The following is a 23,047-nucleotide window of genomic DNA, read 5'->3' as shown; positions in this document are numbered from 1 at the left end:
AGCTCGGAAGGAACATCTTGCCCTCTACTCTTAGAAGGGCATCAGTGAGTTTGCTGTCCTTGTGCTTTCTGAATGAATAAACACATACATCAGTTACTTAACAAACAGCACAGAGAATGAAAGAGATGGTGGGAAAAGACAGATCCTCATAAAATTTAGCGTAAGGTCAGGGAAAGGGAACAAGAGGTTGGCCAAAGGAAAAATTAATTGCTTTTAAACTTATCAAATATAGAATTTTCAGATGTACTTTCCTTATTTAGAAACCTTTTCTAACGTTTGCCTACTACTGTGAATCTGATCAAAATGGTGCCTAAATATAATTCAGCTTGTATTCTAATAAATATTAATCAATGATTTAAGTCCAAATAGGGAAAATTAGTTTTATAAGAGTTGTAAGTTTTATTTTTTGCTGCAAATAATCAGAAGCCAACATCTCACCTTCCTGATGATGTGAGGAAAACGTGGGGCATTAGAAACATCTGGCTTTAGACACTCTGGTGAAGGCAGCGCCTGCCTACAGACGCACGCACTCCTGCAGGCCAGGCCGCAGCTGAACCTCGGCAGTGGACATCTTCGTCTAAGGGCTATGCTCATGACGGAGGGGCTCTGCCCGCAGGATGGGAAACAGTCAGGGCAGAAGCATGTCAGGGAAGGCTCCGGCCTGGCCGAGGGCTGTCTGGAACCATGGCAGCGTTGATGCCTTCAGTGCCCGGTGTCTGCCACGTCCATGTTCCCATAGCTACCTTCCACTTTACACATGTGGGTCAGCCATGACGACGCCCGTGTTTTACCCATCTGGTGGCTCTATTTCAAACGGAGAAGTGGGTTCTGACAGACACGACAGTGCCCCTGAATCACTCTGTCACCAGCACAAGGTACACATATGAAGGCAGTGATCCCACCACATGCGTTCTCTAGGCAACCACATGTGGGGCAGGGGTAGGAGGCAGACTGATCACTCCAGGTCCTTTTCAAAGGCACTATTACCCTGCCTGCCACATGGCTCTTTCAATCACAGGATTCAAGTGTCAGTCACAGGAGGTGACGAGATTTCTGACAAACACAACAATCCCTGTGAGGGCTTTAATGCATACTTGAATAGTCTTCCCACTTCCTTCTGGACTCTGCCTTGTAGACCCAGCTAGGGGGAGCAATCCAACACATGGACTTGACTTTCTATGTCCTTATTCTGAAGCAGCCCACAATCCCCCTACCCGTGGTCATCTTTTAAAACAGGAATGAGCAGGACAAGGAAATACGGGCCGAAGAGGCTCTTTCCTTTGCAGAGTTTGTCTGGTCCCTTCAAATACTTTTCTGGTTCAGTGATTCGATGAACACTACTGCTTGGTTATTTTTAATCGAACTCAGCTGAAATCTATTCGGCTCATTCTGTGTACTAAAGCTCAGGCTCCAAGCCTGATGGAGAGGCTGAGCCCACCCGGGTCTTAAGTCTCCTCAACAAGGCGGAACAAGGTGGCACCATCTGAGAGAGGCCGGCTGCACCGGAGGCTGCCCTGACCCTTGTGCAGAAGCAGATCTCCCAGCAGCCACTCTACCCACAGGGCCAGGACAGGAAAGTAAGCAGGAAGGGAGCCAGCTGCCTGTGCTGGGGGGAGTCGATCTGACGTTAACCCTTTCGTCCCCTAGACTATCAATGCTGCCACTTGGTGTCTCAAGCTCTGAAGCGCGCCAACAGCTTCATGGGAACGCAGACTTCCAGATACATGAAGAAAGCTATCATGGCAAATTAATTCAATCTGACTAATTAGGGAGCAGGAAGTCCTTTCAATTACTGTACGCGCTGTCTGAGAAACACACTTGAACACGGGTGCGGGTTTCATTAATTGTAGTTCTTCATTATTTTCCAGATTCGTTGCTAAATGTGCCTCAGAAGGTCAAAGACAGCAATTTTGTCAGCTGCCACCTCTTCCCGTGCAGCATCTTTGCATTTCTGGAACTCAGGCAGGAACTGATTACAACCAGAACTGCACTCCATGGAAATGAGAACCCAACTCTGTGAATACACTCACACAAAGAAGACTGCACACAACTCACAAAGTTGTAAAAGAGGAACTATGAACTTCCATCACAAAAGAAAAGATGCTGAGCCACAAAGCCAGGAACCAAAAGCATCTGGCCCGTTCTCTGGAAGCAGGAGCAGTGACCAGACATCTTTTACCAGTGCTGTGTCCTGCATAGGGCGGGGCAGAACACTCCTGCCTGCAATGCCAAGGACACTGACCGGAGGACTTCTGGCAGTGTTCATTCACTCATGACAAACCTCCAGTTCTCCCCTAACTGATGCACCCTGCTGATGGAGCCATGGAAATGTGAGGAGACTCGGGGCCCCTTCTATCCTCAGACATACACCACCTGGGTCAGTGTCTTCTCAGAATCACTGCTGTAAAACCCGGGAGTTCCGGAGTCTGGGTTCTGTTTCAGAGAGCAATCTCAGAGCTGTCACTGTTCTGTTCGTTCCAACCCCATTTCCCTGTGACAGCATTTCAACAACATCACCCTGTCACAGTTCTGCCCCTGTGCAGCTGACACAAGGGTACTGCTGCCAGCCCCCCAATCCTTCCTCATAGAGCATTTCAATTTTCTCTGAAGTCTGTCATCTTGTGCTGCTGTCCCCAGCAGTCTCAAAGGCTCCAATGTTCTTTGTCTGCCGATGGCTCTGGAGAACCCACAGTGATGGGACTGTCTCAAAGGAAGTGACTGTGATCATCACAAAGGAAGCCATTCCATTCCTCTCAGGAAAGGAAGTGAAAGATGAGCTCTGATGATGAAAGGCCTGTGTCCCTGAACATGGTATGCAGGGTTGAGTCTCTGCTTCTCTTCAGATTGCAGGCCTTAAGTAGTGCTGCTCTCTAGCTGTGTCTCTAAGTCCCAGCAACAGCAGCAGCAGAACCACCCTTCCTACCCTGCAGAGATGGTGCCGATGGCTGAGGCAGGTCCCTGATGGGCTTTTTGTGAGTTTCATCTTGGGTAACCTTCTAAACATCACACCATCGACTGTGCTTATTTAAGAAACATGTGTACAGACATTAGAAGCAAATAAAATCTTAGGGTGCTTGTACCTAGCTAAGCTGTTGCCAACATCCGGTGCCTGCACAGATAAGGAAGCCAGGCTGCAAGCAGGGTCATCCAGCATTGGTCAGGGAGTTCATTTTCGTGGACTGGTGACACAAAGTAGGTGACAGGTATACAGTCCCTTCAGCTCCGTGATGCCACTAAGTCCTCTTTATAAAGGGGAAGTGTGGGTGGCAGCTACTAATATGGAGCTGCACTGTCTAACTGGTGCTTGGTGGCCCAAGAGTGGCTTCTTTTGATGTCAAGGCTCTGCCTTAGGCCTTATACAGTCAACATTTTGTGCCCTAAATGCTGACACCCTATAATTAAGACGTGTGCAGAGAAGAGCTAAAATGTGAATTTTAAAAAATTTTAAAAAAGAAACTACTCAAAAAGAATCCTGAGAGATAAATTTTTAGAAATGAACCTTGAAGCCCCCCATTTAAGTGTGTGTGTGTATTGATTAGTCAGCACACTAATAAAGAGAAGAACTGCATTGACAAGGAGGAAACAGAACGAAAGTACCCAATGGCAAGTGGCACTGTAGGTTAATCCTAGTCGGTGGCTGTGCTGACTGGTTTTCTGTCAACCTGACACAAGCTAGAGTCGTCAGAGAAGAGGGCCTCAACTGAGAAAACGCTTCCCTTACCCTGTCTGTAGGCAAGCCTGTGGGGCAGTGGTTCTCAACCTTCCTAATGCTGCAAGCCTTTCATAAAGTTCCTTAGCGGTGACCCTCCCCAAACATAAAATTATTTTCATTGCTACTTCATCACTGTAATTTTACTACTGCTATGAATTGTAATGTAAATGTCTGTGTTTTCCAATGGTCTCTGGTGATCGCTGTGAAAGGGATGCTTGACACCCCCCACAAAAGGGTCATGACCCACGGGTTGAGAACCACTGATGCAGGGCATTTTCTTAGTGATTGATGTGGGTGATGCCTTCCCTGGGCTGGTAGGCCTAAGTGCTGGAAGAAAGCAGGCTGAGCAAGCCATGTGGAGCAAGCCAATAAACAACACTCTCCTCCATGGCCTCTACATCAGCTCCTGCCTCCAGGTTCCTGCCCTGCTTGAGTTCCTATCCTGGCTTCCTTCAGTGATGAACTACAATGCTGAAGTGTAAGCCAAAAAAAAAAAACCAACAACAACAAAAAAAAAAACAACCCTTTCCCCTCCAATTTGCTCTTGGTCATGGTGTTTCATCACAACAACAGTAACCTTAACTACAACCGTGGTACTCTGGTACAAATGCATCACATAAATGAGATAAACCAGTTCCATCCTGTCCGGCTCAGGACACTGCTATCCCATCCACTCCCCTGCAGACCCTGTAAGACAACACAAAGATGGAAGACACTGTACAGGAAGTAGGGCAGACTAACCCAGAACTGCTGAGACTGGAGTAGGCCTTTGAGAACAGGGACCCCTCTTGTCCTGGCTTCCACCAGCGGAACAGAGAAAGCCAGAGGCCAAAGCTACTATGTGTCCCCATTTGGGGGGAACCCACAAGGAAGAATTTTATTTAAGTCAAAATCTCAACCACTGGTATTTACTATTTTCAAGAGAGTGGAGTAACGGAAGGAGGGGGAGGAGGGAGGGGCATATAGGAGCCTGGCTCTCTGGCCGTTTTTCTTCCACTGGCACAGAAACCTCACTTCCACGGTGGATATCCATCGAGTAGCAGCACACCGCATATTTCAAGTGACCCAAGCTGAGAGAAAACTCATGTTGACACTGTCACTTGCAATTATAATTTACATCCCACAGAGCTTTAGCAGACAGGCAGGGGAAGTGAGCGCTGAGGCAGTGGTTCAGGGTTGGAGGGAGAAATAAGGCGGGGGGTGGGGGGTGGGGGGAGGTGGTGCATTTTGAGTAACTGAATCCCAGTGAAAAAGCCAGGGCTTTGGGAATCTGTTTTAGTGGCATGTCCATCTACCTAAGAAAGAAGGCTCACAGATATGTCTTGACACCTCAAGTCCACACTCAGGTGTGCCTGTCTCACCCTAACCTATAAACAGTGCTGTCGACACAAATGACAGAGGTCCACACAGGGTCACATCTCCATGTGCACACAAGCAGATAGGGAGACAACTTTGTATCTCCGACCTGCCAGGCAGATTTGGAGCAAGTGAGCCCTGCGCCTGGACTTATACTCCAGAGGGAGACAGTCAACAAACAGAGACCTAGCAATTCCCAGGAAAAGGACGTGCGTCTGATGGGCTGCTGGTTTTATGTGGCTCGTAGAGGAAGCTACTGTGAACTTGGCCGTGCTTCCATGACAGCATGGCTCTAAACCAGTGCAGGAGAGACCGGCCAGCCTGCCAGCCCTGGAAGGAAAGCAGGTACCGAGACAGAAATGTGCTCCGGGTGCTCCTAAGATAAATGGTAGTGGGATGTCTGAGGCTGGCACAGGGCGGGGAGGGGAGTGTACAGACTAAAAGGAAGGAAGGCACTCAGTCCTGGAGAGTGCTGTGAGCCACAGTAAGAATGCAGATTTGATTTTGTTTCCAGAAGGTTTCAAACCACAGACTTATGTAAGGTCCAGCTGCTTCGTATGAATAGTTAAAGCATGGAATGAAGTGGGCTCTCCAGAGGGGAAAAACTGCTTAAAGGTGAATGAACACAGAGATAGCTGGACACCAGCCTTGTTAGTGACAGCAAGGCTGATAGTTTTATGAGATGAGGACAGAGACTTCGACCTTGAGGACATGGAGACACCTTCCCCAGAGAGGTGTCTTCCCAAATCACAGCTAATGTTTTTGCTGTATCACCAGGCATTGTCACTAAGTCCAACGTTAATTTATATTTTCATACATTTATGGAGTATCTGTACAAGGTCAGCCTCAGCACCTTTGCTCATGTGTGCTCAAAACATAAGGACACTTAAGTGAGGAGCAACTGCTCCGAAAACCTTCCAAATCTCCAGGACACCATCTCGTCACCTGGACATGACAGACTCCTGCTCCCGTGAGGGGCTTGGTCTCTCTGACAGGCTGCTCGTCCCTTCCTATGCAGAGCTCACGGCTTAGTGCAGCGTGAGCAGGAGCGAGCGCTCGTGTGCAGCCAGTGCTTTGACTCGCTCTGTTAAGAACTGAAACTGGCCTAACAAAAGGCCCTCGTCTTCAACAGAACTCCCATCTCCTTCCATTAGACCACTGCCTGCACTGGACAACAGCTGAGAAACTGCATCGAACTTCAGGGAAACTCACCATGCGGCTTACAAACCCAGATGAAATGGTGGTCGTCCCCAGTGGGCTCTGGGGACGTGCAGTTTTTTTGAAGTTACTTTGGTGATCAGACAGACCCTCAAATCATACTTTACAAAACAGTGACACGTTTAAAACAGCATAGCATGTACAGTGACAGACCACTGAGAAAGTCAGCTTTGCTAGCTGAGCCCTCCGTTCCCAGATGTGTCTCCATCACTGTCATGTGACCTGGACCTGCTTAGCTCAGTTCAGTTTAAACAGTTTCAAAATCGCTGTGTTTCATTTTGCCATCTGCTCCATGTACTCATGTGCAAGCTTGGGTCACACAGGGCAGGAAGCTCTCTCCACATACATAACAGCTTGTTGACACCAACACCACCTCCCTGAAGATGCCTCCACACAGTCCTTACAAGCTGCTCTGCCTCTGGCAGCTGCTGACCTCGGTCGGTCGGACACCTGAGATATGGAGGAGCTGGTGTGATGTCAGAAGACCCGTTTCAACAACTGTACCCGCACGGTCTGTGCTTCCTTCATGAGTCTCTTGATGAGCTAATGCCCACAGGACTAGAGGCTGCATCTCCACGTGGGTTCCTTTCACCCCTGCAGAGAGGCGGCTTCCTGGTAGTTTGGAAAACCCTAGACCACTTTCTCTACTACTTACTCCATTGCTAGGCAGAGTTTTTAAAAAGGAAGGAAGACAGGTGACCACTGTGAGTCAGAGAACTGATTGTCCACTGAGGAGGAGGGGCTTGGGGGGAGCCGTGATTCAAGATTGTTTGAAAAGAAAAATGAAATCAAGAATTAAAACTAGAATTACATTTCCTCCTTGGCAACACAAACAACACTAAGTGCACCTTCATACATTTGACTACTGGTGCACTAAGTGAGATCACCATAAATCACATTAGCAGCAGACTTGGCGTTTTGTTTTGGAGCAGAAAGGATAGAGTGTCAACACAGTCAAACAGCTCTGTTATCTGAGGAGAGGGGAGGAGACATTATCACAGGCTTTCCCAGGGTCAGAAGCTGCTCTATGCCCTCACTGGGATGTTCCTCAACCACCAGCGTCGGAAAGCAACACAGAGCCAGCGACAGACACACCAGGGAAACGTTCACAGCGGCTTCCTTACCTGGTGTGCGAGGGGAGATGAGTGTCTGGCCCGCCTGTCATCACGGACAGGGAAGAGCGACTTCAGCAGCTTCGGCATCTGTGGCACCAGGGACTTCACTGGGTTCAAGTAAGAGGCTGCTAAGCCACCCAGTCCTGTCAACAACACAGAAAGGGCAGGACAAAATAAAAACGGGGACAGGTAACTTCTGCTCTACGCATGTGCCAAGTGTCGTTTGTAAGCAAATCTAGCAGTATCAACTGCTAAAGGCATCTTTAAAATTATTAGTAAAAAATGATGATCACAGCTGCCTCAACCAGTGAACAGCAGTAGCTAAGCTCCCCACCCCACCCCCCCCCACCCCCCACCCCCCCCACCCACTCCCCACCCCCCACCCCACCCCCACCCCCCACCCCCCACCCCACCCCCACCCCCCACCCCCCACCCCCCCACCCCTCCCCCAGGTGCTCTAACGTGCAGGGCTCCTGCCAGAGTTGGAGGGCGACCCACCCCCACTCCTTGTCAGAGCTAACACCTTCTGCTCTAGAGGAAAGAGGACCAGGTTCTGTTTGTTTAGTTTACTTAGGTTGCTAGCTTGTGGTGTTTTCAGGGTTGGTTTGTTTTTGAGACAGGGTCTCATTCTACTGTACACCAAGCTGGCTTGGACTCAAGAGATCCTCCCCCTCTGTCTCCCCACTACTGGGATTAAGGTGTGCACCCCCACACCCGGCTATAAATCTTAAAAAGAACAGTTAGAATAACACTGTGACATTTATAAAATAAACAATAATATAAACAATATCAAAATTTCCTTGAAAACTAGGACTTATGAAGGCAGTCTCAAAAAGAATACAAAAGTCTAAAGTACTCAAGAAACCCAAGTCATAATTCAAAATCGTCTTCACAAAGAAAACGCCAGGCTCAGACAACGTCACCGGGCAATCCTGTCCAACCTCCAAGGAGTAAGCACTACCAGTCGCACAGAAACCCACGCAGAAGGGATGAGAAGAACTGCCTCCCAAGTCATGGTGTGAGGCCGACACAATCATGACATCAAACCCTAACACGTCCGAGGAAGTAAAAGCTGAGTCACATGGAACACATATGTAGAAATCCCTAAGTATTAAACAAGCCAAGAGGGTCGGTCACAGGGCGATTTATCAGGGAAACGCAGGGTCAAGTCACCCTTCCAAACCAATGCCACCAACATACTAAGACAAAGGTCACACTCTGACCACCAGGACATCCTGACATAACCTTTTTTCTGAAAGACACTCAAATTTCATGGCAGTGACTGGCAGATGAAGAAAACTTACCAGGATCGGGAGACTGGTTATTTTGGGGAGAAGCTGGGCGAGCTGAAGGCCCTGAAGCTATTCCGCTGGAAACTAGTATTTGGGATACATCCTGTTGACTTTCCCACCGGCCCTGTTAAGCACAAGGACAAAAATAAGTCATTTTGTTTCAAATTAATAAGTTTACAAAAAAAATCATACAATGTTCCAGAAAAAACAATTAGCATTACTAAAGCTATTCTCTCTAGGATGGAAATCTGATTGTGTCAGCCTCCTTCATGCTTACCACTTGCTTATGCGGCTAATCCCTTTGTGGTGAGTCTTCACTGAAGACTCCTCCCCACTTTACAACCTGTGGCTCCCAGCAAGCCCATCCCAACCTCCACTGCATCCTGAGGCCTCCTCAACACTGCCTTGTGGGTGGACTGTAACTGCTCCTTAGAAAGAAATGCCCCTTAAATTCTGCCTTGGCTCCTGTGGCTGGGGACGACATCCTCATTCCTATGTCACTACTGGGACTCAGGGTGGGGTGGGGCCTCCTCTTCCCAGGGTTCTGGGAAGCAACCTCTGGGCAGCATGGTATGGAGCCCCAAACTGTGAGCAGATCTTAAATTTCTTTTGGTCCTGTGATAACAACTCACGTCTTTCTCACTGAGGTTAAATAGCAGTTTTACTATTACTTTAACCTCAAGTAAGCCGACAAATGACAAATTAACTAGGATATCCTGAGGACTGCTAAGAAGCAGAGCAGAAATGGGGAGTCCTTGGAGGCTCAAGACAGACTGAAGGGCAGCCCTACAGGTTCCTACATGGATTAAGAATCTATCTGCTTTTAGCAGCAACCTAAGGACTGATCATAAAATCAATAAGCCCTAAGTGATCTGGATCGTGTTCACTGCTGAGAACTCGCTCAGCACTTGATGGCATATTTAAAAAAAAAAAAAAGATGTTCTCTCTGGGCACTCATCAGGAGACAGAAAACAAAACCGACTACAGGCACATGGTCAGGGCAGTAAGAAAAACAGCCCCAGCTGCGTGTCTGCACACCTACAGATCGCAGGCTTACAGAGCTTAATCTTCTGTTAATTTTTTATTTTCTATTTTTTTGCATTCTAACTTAATTATCCTTCTCAGGAGGCTGCCCATTTTAGGTGCCCTGGGGTGTCACGGTCGGGTGTCTCATTACTAAGGTCAGTAGCTTCAGAAGGTCTCAGTGGAAGAGACACCGTGAGCTCTGTTCATGGTGTCAAGCTCATACAAGGCTGTTCTGAAGACAACTTTCTTCACTTCAGAGGAAATTGAATCTACTATCTTAGGCTCTCTCGTCTGGCAGCTGACAGGGCCACGCTATGTCCCTTAGGAAACCGAGCAGCTGATCTGCAGTCAGCATCCGGGCTGTGACACAGCTGTCCAGTAACGACTGGGGGAGCTGTCCCTTTCCCAAGGCTGGCACACAGAGCACAACGCTACCCCCGAGATGAGCAGCAGCAGTGGCTCTCTGCCTCACACCCCTAGACTCTGAGGAGTGAGTGTATAAATGACAGGTTCAGACAACACTCAGACAGCGTACGCACAGCAGGCCTGGGACAGTGGCAGAGAGAGACCATGGCACCCCAACACAGGTTCCTGCAGTCAGGGCAGACAAGGAGGCTCACAGTCACCTCACTGCCCAGAGTCAGGATCCCAGCACCCTGGCTGTCAGGCTCTGCTTCCTAGGGACAGACCTGATAAGGGAGAGGTCGAGTCCCTACTTCTCTGCCAGCACCCAGAGCTCCACAGAAACCCCCACTATGTGGCTCTCCTCCCCCCCCCCTGCACAGCTCACCAGACATGAATGGAATATGCAGGGCGGGGCTGCCCATGGCTGTGTGTCCCCCTCCGCCCCCCAGGGACAGGGCAAGTGCTGACTCTGCCTGGCTACGTCTCCTTTTCTGAAATGTCGGAGGACAGAACAAGAACAGACCAAACCGAATCAGCCACCACTCAAATGTCCTTCAGAGGGAATGGACTTGGGACTTGGAAGAGAAGGGAGTTTTCTGGGCTCTCCCAACAGCTCAGACCCAAAGGTGGAAAGGCAGGCACCCCTACTTCTGCCCTTGTCAGGCACACCTGCACCGCCTGGCTCCTCCCAAGACGGGCTGCTCTACTCCTGCTGTTCTGCTCCTTTGCTGAACTTCAGAGTCAGCCATGAAGATACTGAAGAAATGACCCTGCCTTCATTTGGATCCCCACACAGGGACTCTTTGTTCTAAGAGGCAGAACTCCAAAAACAAAACAAAACCCCTCAAGATTTTAGGGGGCTCCCAGGCCCAGAGGCCCAGCCAACCCTGCAGTCTCCGTGTCCACCTGTGGTCTTCCGGCCTGCCCCTGCTCCTCCACCAAATACAAGTCCTTGGCTTTCTGTAAAAGACTCTGACTCTGATGAGGAAAGTGACAAAGAAGTGAATAAAGAGATGCCATGTCATTTCCGGTCACCAGGCAGCTCTAATGTGGCTGAAGAGTGACTCATGCTTGGCATCTCTAGAACCAAAGCTGAGCTGATGGCAATTCCAGGAAGCTTTGTTAACTCCATATGCTCAAGGTACCAGCTGACTTGAACTTCATCAGGAACTCCTGAGGGCTGGGAATACGGCTCAGTGCAGAGCACTTCCCTGGCATGCATGCACCAGGTCCCACAGTCAATCGCCAGGACCTCAAAAAGCACCACAAACAAAATCCACTTCAGAGGACAACACGCTGCCCTACTCAGTACAAAGGGGTCTCCTCTAAACGGCCTTAGGAATGACAACAGGCCGTTGACAGCTGTCCTTGCACCACAAAAGGTCTCAATGCACTGCCAGCTTTGCAATGTAGGGGCCAGTAGCAGCTGAAATTAATTCTGCAGAGAGATACCCAGTGGTCAGTGGTCATAAAGAATCCAGTTTCAATACACCTACTAAAAATCTCTCTAGAACAGAGGCAAAGCATCCACTAACTGTAAACAGAAACACCACTTCAATATGGCCACATTTCATATTTTTAATTGGAAGACATCCCAAGAGTGATTTCCTTTAGGCTCTAAAGTGATAATCACGCTCTTTAATTAATTACTTTATCAATTCCATTTTGGTGAAGCAATTCTGATTTTACTATGTGAAGAGCTTCAGTGAATAAGAAATATTCAGTAAATAAGGGCAGGGTGTGTGTGCTAGCACATGCACACACACACACACACACACACAAGCACTACTCCATTGGCTGAATTCTTCAGGGTCAGTCTTATCAGCCCCTTCCATTCCTACCTTCTTGATACTCTCTTGGTTCCACCCTGCTCCCACAAATGGTTCTCGTCTCTGATGATAACAGACCACAAACACGGGAAGGGAGACTGGAGCTGGCTGGTGGATGCTTTTCTTTGACAAACTGTAGTGCTCTGGTTAGCCTGTGATGCTGGGATTCCACACCTCACATTCTAACCTATTGTGCCGATCTACAGAATAACCTAGAGTGTTGATCTGTAGCATGGAGCTGAGAGCAGCAGATTAAGAGAACACCAGAGCTGACCTCATACAAGACTAATAGACATAACTAACATGAGTATATTTTTTGATGATTTCAAAATGCATTTTCTAGCATTTTTAGCATCACCAAATGTGGGTTGAAATCTGTAGGACTCAACTCCTCAACTCCCTGGACATTAAAATACTTCCTTGTAGAGAATCAAGATGGTCCGTTTGTGGGAGGGTCTAGGGCCAAAAGAAGGCTTGGATCATTCCTGCCCAGGTGCCTGTGCATGTGTGTAGTACTTAACCACAGCACAGGTCTGCAGCTTGTTTCCTCTGCCACTGTGGTTAGGATGGTGCAGAGCTCATCCTAGTACCCATGCCACGTCACTATGTGTAAACACCACTGTTGGTAACAGTTTGACAGGTCCTTTAACCTTCTGTCTATTAGTAAACACTGAATGCTCCTGTAAATGTTCATAACCCACTTTATATAGACGTAATGACACCGGTAATGATGTCCTTAATGGGCCACAGGGTGAACCTTGTCCCTTACTTCTGGAGGAAGTATGGTTCTTTTCTCACTAGTGAGAAGGTATGACTTAAAGTATATTTGGGAGTTAATAATCTTACAGCGCTCTACTTTAGATCATACTCCTGTGGGGAACAACACAGGAGACTAGGAGCTATTCTGTGACACACCCCCATTCATGTTGGCTGGAATACTCTTGTCGGCTGCCATCTGTCTGTCCTGTCTACAGGCATCTGTGACAGAGTAGTTCTCCTCCTGACCCAGGGCTAAAGCAAAGCCAAAAGTCGTACTCAAGGGTGATTACAGCCAGGTTCATGGGAGGATGCAAAGGGTCTCCACCGTGGAACTGGCAGCCATGGAAACCAGGTTTCCTGATGCCACAGCACAGAGAGTTTATAGTCTGAGGACTGTAAGCTGTTCCAAGCCCCAGGCAGAGGCCACACCTCTCTGAGGTCTATAGGAAAGACTGAGGAGCCCAAATCACCAAGACAGAACCATCACATGAGCCAAACCTGAGCAGGTGGAAACAAGAGTGCCATTTTCTCCAAGTTATTCAGAAACCTCAAGAAATCCAGAACACAAAAGGGAGGCTCCTAGGACAGCAACAAGAGCCTGTAATGTGCCTTCAACTCAAGCAATATAACGTAGGTAGACTGCCAGGGGCTCCGTCTGTTCTCTCCCAACGCTCAGCACAAACAGCCGGGAAAGGTGCAGTCACCCAGTAACATCCCAAGCAACCCTACTGGTCCTCATCCTAAATGCTGTCTCAAAAGAGTCTGGAAGGGTCCGACATGATCTGTCTGTCTGTCTGTCTGTCTGTCTGCCTATCTCCCTCCCTCCCTCTCTGTACACACATATATACACCGCCTGCCACACAGCATGCTTCTCAGTAATCTACTCTGTCACAAAGCCTTACGGCACCTAATCCTCTCCTGCCCCAGCCATTTCTTCCTATTCACAGGATCCTAGAATCCATCTCCTTGGTGTAATTGTCTCTCCCTATTCCTCCCCAAGGATAGCTCTTTTCCCTCCATAGTCTTTCCAATCCAAATAAGCTTCCCCCTTTGCACTGACAGCTGGAGACAGCACTCCTGAGACTACACCTCACAGCCAACACCAGGAAGGCCGGGGCTCAGAGGGACCACCCAGTTAGACTGTCCAGTCCGAGCCTGACGCCCCCACCCTCTGCTCCACTGCTCCTCAGCATACAGTGACTCAGGATTTCCAAAGGAGGCCCCTCCTCCCTGGCTCCACTCCACTCTGCTGCAGACAAGACAAGACTGTTCACCCTGTGCCTTCGGTCATGCAGTGACTTCTGCCCAAAATGCAGGCTCTAGATCTGCACCTGCCTGTGTGCACCACAGAGTCACCACCTCACTGCAACCCTTGCAGGATGTCTGGAGAGCAGCATCTATGTCATAGAGCAGTAGCCCTGCTCACTGATGCAGATGCTGCTGCTGGCTGTCACTATCTCCAGTTAAAGATAAGGAAAGCAAGAGAAGACAGAAAAGCAGAAATCTCAGCCACTGCTTACAAGGAACTTGTAACCGAGGCTTTGGGTTAGATGCACCGCCCCAAAACACACAAAGTCAGGGGTTTTTCTACTATACATATTTGCCATAATAGTTCTGTATTCACTCAAGTTTCTAAAAGCTCTGCTTCTTCCACTGGACTGACGCAAGTACCAAGGCACAATCTGTCCAAGTCCATGTAAATCACCCGCTAGATGAGCAGCCCCACCCGTCTGTGTGCACGTGCATGTGTGTGACCGCAAGTGTGGGTGGTGTTACGGTTTCAGGCATGGTAACAGCATCCTCGTCTTTAAAATGAGTCTTAGTCATTAACTTCATCTTCATTGTTTCTTACACTTTCATAAAGAAAATATCCAACACGAGTACAGAATAATTAACAGGAACAGAAATAGTCTCGTGAACACCATTTGGCCTTAATGATTACCGTCAACCAGTCAATCTTTATTTGCCCACATCCCTGTCCCCCCTCCCCCCGAGGCATTCTGAAGCAACTCCCTCACATCATACCGCCACCATGACAAGGCAAGCTCCTGACCCACTCTATGGTCATCCTGTCCACAGTACCAGCACTTAGCCAGGACCTCAGAGTGACAAGAACCAACTGTGAGGCTCACCCAGGTCAGGCGGCTGCAAGGAGCACTGACCTTTGTAAGCAAACAATAGAGGTTCTGTTTCAGGAAAACTCTGTTACTGGGCTTTACACATTTTCTTTTTTCTAACAAATAACAAAAATTATAAATATATGTTTCTTATTCCTTGTAAATTCTCAATCATTATATCATAGTTTCACTACTAGAAATCCAATTTGAAGTTTTTTCTTCAGAAATAAAAGGAATATATATTACAAGCAGAAAGATAAACTTTAGCAAGACCAACTTTTTAATTCTCATAAGAGGGTGTTAGTGGATCTCAACTGCAGGATCAGAGAAACAAAGGTGTAACTCTTTCCAATAAACACAGCCTAACTCAGATGTGTAGGAAGAGTTGGGACAAAGGCAGGTATGGAGGTGTGAGGAGATAAAAGGGACAAGGACCCAGGTGTAACTCACCTTGTTGCTGCCTAGACTGTAGGACGGGCTAAGCTCCTGCCGGCTCCCAGACAACTGTGCGGAGAGAACGGAGGATTCGTGTAAAAGCAGAGAACATCTAGAAAGTTCCTGCTCTGAAAATCAAATCAACCTGTGCCTAATAGCACATGTCTGTGCCTGTAATCCCAGCTTTTGGGAAGCAGAGGCAGGAGGATGACAGTGAGTCTGAGGCCAGCCCGGTTCCAACTCAGTGGGAGACATAATGAGACATAATTTCAACCAACCAAGCAAGCAAACAAACAAAGCAAGATGGAGAAGAGAGAGGCCATGAAGACTAAGACTGCAGAGCAGTGTCTCTGAGATGTGAAAACCACTGGGCAGTTCCAGCAACTTCCCATGGTGTTTACCTGGGCTCTAGAGGCTGCTATATGCTGACGTAACACCTCACGGGCCTGAACAGAAGACATTTCGCCCCTTCCGTTTAGTGCCACTGGATCTTGCCACGGCCTAAACCTTTTGTCTAAGAAATAAACTATTCAGATTGTAGCATCCCAAATACCAAGTCTCTGCAGATGCCAGTATGCTAATAACTTACGGAGTGACTTGGAACTAGTTATTTCTATATGCCTGAGAGTGGCGCTGTGGTAGTTAGACAGGCCTCCTGCACGTCTGTACTGGCAGGCTCTCCAGTGGGAAACTTGTCCTTCCTGTCACTCACAAACACTTACAGGTTTGAGGCAGCTGCTCTTTCCTACAAAGCTGAGCAGCTGAGGACAAAGTGCACCTACTCTTCATACCCACATCTTCATGAAAATAAGGGGCAGATAAAGAGCCACTGGTACATTTCTTTGTCAATAATTATCTCCATATTCAAAATGCATATAAATTATACTTTTAGAGATTTATTTATTTATTGTATGTATATGAGTGCTCTATTTGCATGTACGCCTGCACACCAGAAGAGGACATCAGATCTCACTACAGATGGTTGTGAGCTACCAGGTGGGTGCTGGGAACTGAACTCAGGACCTCTGGAAGAGCATCCAATGCTCTTAACCTCTGAGCCATCTCTCTAGCCTTATACCTTTTTCTTTTAATCAACAAATCTCAGCCATAGTTGTGAAACATGTGCAACTTGTTTTACACATCCATTCTACCCTAAATGGCCTCCAAGCAACTGGTCTGCAAACACACTGCAAATTTTCTAATTAAAAATAATGAATTAAAGCCCAGAAAATGACTTCCATGCCCTGGCCAGGCAGCTAGCTGTATTTAGCTCCACATGCAGTTGTGGCCTCCCGGCGTGTGCTGGGCAGGTGGCGAGGACAAATGAGCACTGTGTGCCCATGACACTCAAGCCAGCGTCCTGGCTCCAGCGGCAGGAACAGTGGCAGAGGGGGCAGAGATGTGACAGGGAAGGGACAGTCACTTCAACCAGCACGGGGAAGTCAGAGACAGCCGATATCCTGGCAAGGAGAGAGAGAGAGGCATCCAAGCAAGAGGCCTGAGGGCGCCTCTGTACAGAGGCCACGCGCAGGAGGGACTCACTCTGTTCATGCTGGGAGAGCTAATACTCCTCCGGTTCAGCTTCCCCTTCCCTGTCAGCTGCTCCTTCACGGCCACTTCCTGGGGATTGGAAAACAGGCCAAGAAGAGGGACACGTGAGAGATGCACGCCAACACACACGCTTCAAGGTTTTCCCCATTCATGAAATGCTAGCCATGACTTGACAAGAGAGAACAACCCCACTGCAATCACTGGATTATGTGAGAGTGAACTCTTCAGACTGCAGAAGCAACACCACCAAACTCCAGAAAGTCAAGGACAGAAGCAGGCAGGATGGCACTCCACTGTGGCACTGTTGACCACCACTGACCTGACGAAGGCGATCTAAAGTCAGGAGGTTTTCCACAGCCAGCACGCTCCTCAAGTACTTCTCAATATAGGCCTCGGAGTCAGCAGAAGCTGGGTTTTCCACGTTAGCTGCCATCCTTGCCAGTGCCTCTCGCTCCTCCACTCCCTGGGCATCCTGAAGAACAGAACGATGCATGATAAAGAAAGTATTAGCTGATGTTTCAAGCGCACACATGCACACTTCATCCAGAAAAGCGGTAAGACACGTCAGAACTATACTGAAAACATCATTACAGATGCTTCACATACACATGCTACACATGCTACACATGCACATGCTCACAAACACTCAAAAACATGCTTACACATACTGAGACATGCAGTCCCACATACACACACATATATCCACAGAGCTCTAAATTGACAAAATTCAATGGAATCCAAAGTTCCATTTTAACATCTGCTTTTAGAACTCAAAATGCACTTTCCACAGAAGTCAGGAACCATCATTAAGTACCGGGATAACCAGGAAGGCTGGTTAAACAGCAGCTTTCACAAGCATTCCAAACAGCAGTTGTTCCCATTCACAAACAAACTTTCACGACCAATTACCAATTGGAAAGGATTCTGTAGGTGATCGGAAAGACAACCACCAAGACAACAGTTCTGTGAGAAGGTAGCATCCCTGAGACTCATGGGAGCTGATCAGCCCACTAGACAAAGTAGAGAGCTGATGCCCCGGGTACCCAAGCGGGATGCTGACGCAGTTAGAGAAGGGAGTGGAAGAGGGCAGAGCAGGGCCCTAGCTGCTGTCAGCAGCACAGACACTCAGACTGCAGCGCTTCCAGCACTGCCTGAGGCCTCCCTGGGGAGCAGCAGTGGCCAAAGGCTCTGGAGAACAGATGTGAAATCCCACCCTGTCCCACTGACCGAGTGAGTCAGGAGGGGATGAGGAAACAAGGCTTGCAGCCTCTGAAAGCCTGGCCAGTTACCAACCATCCTATCACACAGGGTGCTTAGTTATAAGCTGATTTGCCTACACTCCTTTCCTTTATGAATGAAGCACGGAGCAATCTTTCCTGAGTCCAAGATTTCATAATCGCTCTGCTGCTGCCCACAGCTTCCTTGATGACTGACTGGCTGGGGACTGCTGGGGACCGAATGCAGGGTCCCGCACGCAGGGCCCCGCACAGGCTATGCAAGGGCACTCACTGTCAGAGTTACACCTCAGTCCTTGGCTGCTAGGGGGCTTCGTGTTTATAATAGGGTCTCACGAAGTAGCCCAGACCAGCCTCACACTCAGGATCCTCCCATCTCAGTTCCCCAAGTCTAGGATTATAGACATGTACACACCTGGCAACAGCCTAGTTTTCAAATGTCTAAGAGGCTTCACTTCAAGTTAAATACTTAAATAATTAATGTTTAATATGTAAGACTAACTTAGAAAACCCAGGAAAGAAGGAATTACTATTGGATGTTTTAAGAGACAAGAATTTTGCAATGTGACCGGGCAAGACAGTGCAGAGGTTCCTCCATCTTGTACTCTTGCTGAGGCCATTTCAGATTTAACTAGAATTTGGTCTCCTTGATGGAGAATCTCATGGAAAATGTCCCAACTCAATTCTAGGGACCTGAGGTCAGGATGGCCCAGCTAACTTAGCCTGTGTGTGCAGAATTCCCCACAGTTAACCATTTATCTTAGTTCCTATGAAACTGCTTGCTTCTGTGAAGCTCCCAATAGCTGTGGAGTGAGATATCAAGATGTGGTTTTTGCCTTCAAAAACCTAGGTCCCCAAATGCCTGGATATGGTCCTAGCCGGCTGGAATACAGACAAAGTTGGCTATAAACTGTGTCTAGTGGTCACCTCTGGGGTGCTCCCTGTAACAGTAAGAAATCTAAAACAAAGCCCAGGTGCCAGCAGCTGCCTGCCTCCATTTTGGACTGTGTTAAAGCAGGTGTTGATCATCCATGATTCCAAAACTCAACAGAATCAATCCACAGACTCCAGTGAAGAGCAGGAGGCGGTCAGTGCCGACAGTGTGTGTGAGGAGGCCCCAGGTCTTCAGGACCTGTGTACCCTCTCCCCAGAAGACATCACTCTCTGATTCAGAGTAAAGCATGCAAGCTCACTTTGCTAGCAAGGGGCAGAAACCGGCCTTCTTCTGGTTCCACGTCAGACCTAAGTCTCTACACTGGATTGCTTCTGCCCTCTGGGACTAACACAACATTACTACTATCTACTGCGTTTTAAAATAAGAAGCTTTTCAAAATGGAGTTCTTGGCTAGAGAGACGGCTCAGTGGGGAGCAGCTCCTGCAGCCCAAACTCTTGGGTGGGTAACTTTTCAAGGAGTTAGCTCTTCAAGTGTTTATTTCCAGTTCAAATATCATAGAATCCTTTACCTCTGGGATATTGGAGACAATTTCAAAGGTCACTCCACAGCCAGGAATAGAGCTCCGATGAGACATCTTTTTAAGCAGACTTTGAGCAAAGCCCTAGAGAAAAAAATAAAATATAGACCATTATTTCCTCCCTCGCCAGCTGTTTACTGTAACAAAGAGGCACAAAGGGTACTGTTCCCTCAGAGCCAATGTAAGAGCCGGCTTCTGACATGCCTGAGAGCACCCTAGCACCAGACACAGCTCTTCACTTCAGCACAGAACCAATGGACTGGCACCTACAGTGTGCCTCGGGTCCTGCACCTGACTAGGGAGAGGTCGGGCCTGGGATCGGGAAGCTGCCACCAGGCATCTGGACAAACTCAGAAGACAGAAGATATGACAAAATGACCTTCTAAATAAGATGGAGGCAAGGACTGGTGGCGCTTACACTCTCCTCCTCCAGCACGATAGACGTCTTGTACCATGAATATTGACAAGTTCAGGCATTAAATTCTTGACCAAAGCAGGATCGTTATGAAGGATGATTTAAGAGTGCCTGGTCATTGTTTATGCTGACTGCGCTCTTTGCACAGTTAGGAATTGAACTGTTGAATTAATGCATAGATGACTCATTTGGAGATGCTGCGAAGATTGAACATTCTGCAGAGGTTGAAGAGAGCAGCCATGAGGGCGGAATACAATTGAATAAAGATAAGGAGAGAGAATTGTGAATAGGCAGGAGGCAAAAGGTGATGCAGAAACATGCAAAACCCAAAAGAAAGAAGAAAACCATTTGGTGTTAAAAACATGTAATTGTACAATCCTACCTAAAAATGATTTAGTTCCTATTTGGTGATCATTAACTAATTTTTAAAAGAGTCTCTCAGCTGGGCACACGCCTTCGATCCCAGAAATGAGGAGGCAGAAGCTGGCCGACCTCTGTGAGTTCAAGGCCAGCTTGGTCTATAAAGTGAGTTTCAGGACAGCCAGGGCTACACAGAAAAACTCTGTCTCAAAAAACCAATAATAGCCAGGCGGTGGTGGTGCACACCTTTAATCCCAGCACTCGGGAGGCAGAGTCAGGCGGATCTCTGTGAGTTCAAGGCCAGCCTGGTCTACCAAGTGAGTTCCAGGAAAGGCGCAAAGCTACACAGAGAAACCTTGTCTCGAAAAACCAAACCAAACAAACAAACAAAAAAAAACAGTAATAATAATAATAATAATAATAATAATAATAGTCTCTCAGAACACCTGAGGTGACCTCTGATCCTCCCCCAACACCTGCCACCCACCTCCTCCCCAACAAGGCATCTTGGAATGGAAGAGGTCGTCCACTTCTTCATCACTTTAGGACCTCAGTGATGCCTTGTAGCATTCAGAGACAGACTCATGGTCCAGGCATCCATGGCTCCTACAGGTGGTAGAGGGTGCTGTCGCCTGACTGTGGCACCGCCCTGCCCTGCCAAATGTTTGCCACTGTTCTATGAAGAAGCAATTTAAAGGAACTAAAGGATGGGGAAGTGGCATGGCTTAAAATCCTTCCACCAAATCACTCCAACCAGGAGAAATGAGCACATTTCTCCTACCCCAAAAAACATGGTCACTCCACTGTGCCTCTCTGTTGGGAATGTTGCAGGCCAGGTGGCCAGAACAGCTGAATTAGAAATGGAAACTCACTCTTCAAGAAGCTCCCCAGAGCAGCAGGCCTCTCTCCATCTCTTTAGACTTCCCAGAAGAGAGACCCGCGAGTGAGTTGGAGACACGCAAATACTCTACAGCTAACCCCTGACCTGGATTTTATTGATGTTGGACCAGAGCGCTAAGGAGCTGCGATTTTAACAGCATTATGCCAGTCTTCATTCCAAAGATTGATATCAGTGTGACATTTAGAACTAAAGATTAATTTTTAGGGGTGGAGATTATATCTCAGAGTCTGTCAACCATGACTATGTTCTTTCAAATGAGAAGATTTATTTCCATCTGTGCCTGTGTGTTCAGAATGTCCCACAAAAAAGGAGGTGACAGAGTGAATGAGGAGCCCCAGAACCCACCTTCCAAATCCTCACAAATTCAGTAACACAGGGTTTAAATCTTACCTAGAGCATTTCTAGAAAATTCTTCTATATGTTAGGATTCCTCCCTCCCTTTCCACCTCTTCGTGTGCTGCCTGCCCAGCTTCTATGAAGTGCCAGCTCAAAGCTCCCCTCCCCTCCAAAACTATCCTCCTCACCCTGTGTGCAGGATGCTAACCAACCCTGCACCCCAGCACCCCATAAAATAAAAGGAGGCCTGCTTAGGAACTCTGGAATGCAAACGGACTTTGGCTCTCTAAAGATCCACACTGAGCCAGGTGGTGGAGGTAGCTGTGGTAATCCCAGCACTCAGGAGGCAGAGACAAGTGGAACAAGAGTTCGAGGACATCCTGGTCTACAAAGGGAGTTCCAGGACATCCAGGGCTACACAGAGAAACCTTGTTTCACAAACAAATCAAAAATATAGATCTATTTAAAATAATAATAATAAAAAAAACATAACGACCCAGACTGTTTCCTATTCAATGTTTTACAACCAAAGTCAAGCTGGGAATCAAAGACTTCTGGGAAGAGAGGAGTCAGCACTCCCAGATGAGCACACAACTGACCTACCCAGGAACCTCCTCCAGTTGCTTGATCCAGAAGAACCCGCAACAACAAAGCCCCTGAACTTCCCCATGACAGGGCTCCCTTATGAATCACCCTGAGTCCTGTGCGAACACCATGTGTGTTTAGAGACTGACAGCATGGTGAATGAGAGCAGGGATCTAGGAGAGGTAGGCCCAGAGCTCCATAGACCATGTCAGGAGGGTTCCTAGTGTCAGTGACACAGTCAGCCTGTGGTCACTCATCTCTCCCACTAGGGCTGAAGCCTCACCTGGCGCCCGTGAACATGGACACAAATCCTCTTGCGTAGGACCAGCTGCATGTCGGCAGGATGGCTGAGCTGGACGGTCACACGCAGGATGAGGAACACTCGTTCATCAGCAGGAGTGCCTTTACTGAGCTGAGGACAGCTATGCACTGCGGAGTCCCATGAGGCCTCTGCCTTTGCCTGTAGAGGAGGCAGAGACAGACTTCACTTGCCTCGCCAAGGCCACACACCTCTCGAGAATACCATGTAGCTTGGGTAAAGGTTCTCTTTTGATAACTGCCCTGAAGACTTGTCAGAATGTGAGTGTGTGGCTGCTGCCATGTGAGGCTACAAAGTACTGGGCATGGTACCTGTGTTGGTACCTAGGCTCATATATCTGAATGCCTGGTTTCCAGTTGGTGGACTGCTAAGGAAGGATGAGGAGGTGTGGCCTTGTTGGAGGTGTGTCACTAGAGGTGGGCCTTGAGGTTTCCAAAGCCTAGACCAGGACCGGTCTCTCTCTCTCCCCCTCTTCTCCTTCTCTTTCTCCTCCCTCTCTCCCCCTCCTTTTTCTCCTCTCCTCCCTCTCTCCCACCCCATCAGATGTAGGCTCTCAGCTACTGCTTCAGTGTCATGTCTGTCTGTCTGTCTGTCTGCTGCCACACGCC

At 48.1% G+C, this 23,047-nt stretch overlaps 2 protein-coding genes across 10 annotated transcripts in view; one reads left to right on the top strand and one right to left on the bottom strand.

Moving 5' to 3' along the window:
- Positions 1 to 3,086, top strand: part of Hmbox1 (homeobox containing 1) — a 158,388-nt gene extending 155,302 nt beyond the window's left edge. For 2 of the 6 annotated variants that reach the window (XM_076545217.1, XM_076545216.1), the window contains exon 10: positions 1,869 to 3,086. In XM_076545217.1, coding sequence (XP_076401332.1) covers positions 1,869 to 1,880 — 12 coding nt within the window. In that variant the 3' untranslated portion in view covers positions 1,881 to 3,086. The remainder of the gene's footprint in view (positions 1 to 1,868) is intronic. The other 4 variants (XM_076545218.1, XM_042285038.2, XM_042285042.2 and 1 more) reach the window with 4 other exon arrangements.
- Positions 1 to 23,047, bottom strand: part of Kif13b (kinesin family member 13B) — a 151,052-nt gene that overhangs the window by 12,784 nt on the left and 115,221 nt on the right. For all 4 annotated transcript variants that reach the window (XM_042285017.2, XM_006988795.4, XM_016007205.3 and 1 more), the window contains 7 exons: positions 22,404 to 22,580; positions 19,515 to 19,607; positions 17,135 to 17,287; positions 16,807 to 16,884; positions 15,280 to 15,333; positions 8,706 to 8,817; positions 7,411 to 7,544 (listed from right to left, as the gene is read on the bottom strand). In XM_042285017.2, coding sequence (XP_042140951.1) covers positions 7,411 to 7,544; positions 8,706 to 8,817; positions 15,280 to 15,333; positions 16,807 to 16,884; positions 17,135 to 17,287; positions 19,515 to 19,607; positions 22,404 to 22,580 — 801 coding nt within the window. The remainder of the gene's footprint in view (positions 1 to 7,410; positions 7,545 to 8,705; positions 8,818 to 15,279; positions 15,334 to 16,806; positions 16,885 to 17,134; positions 17,288 to 19,514; positions 19,608 to 22,403; positions 22,581 to 23,047) is intronic.

This window comes from Peromyscus maniculatus, chromosome 9, assembly GCF_049852395.1.
Source record: "Peromyscus maniculatus bairdii isolate BWxNUB_F1_BW_parent chromosome 9, HU_Pman_BW_mat_3.1, whole genome shotgun sequence".
Taxonomy (NCBI): domain Eukaryota; kingdom Metazoa; phylum Chordata; class Mammalia; order Rodentia; family Cricetidae; genus Peromyscus; species Peromyscus maniculatus.
Note: the sequence above shows the minus strand (reverse complement) of the source record. Positions and strands in the feature narration are given on the sequence as shown.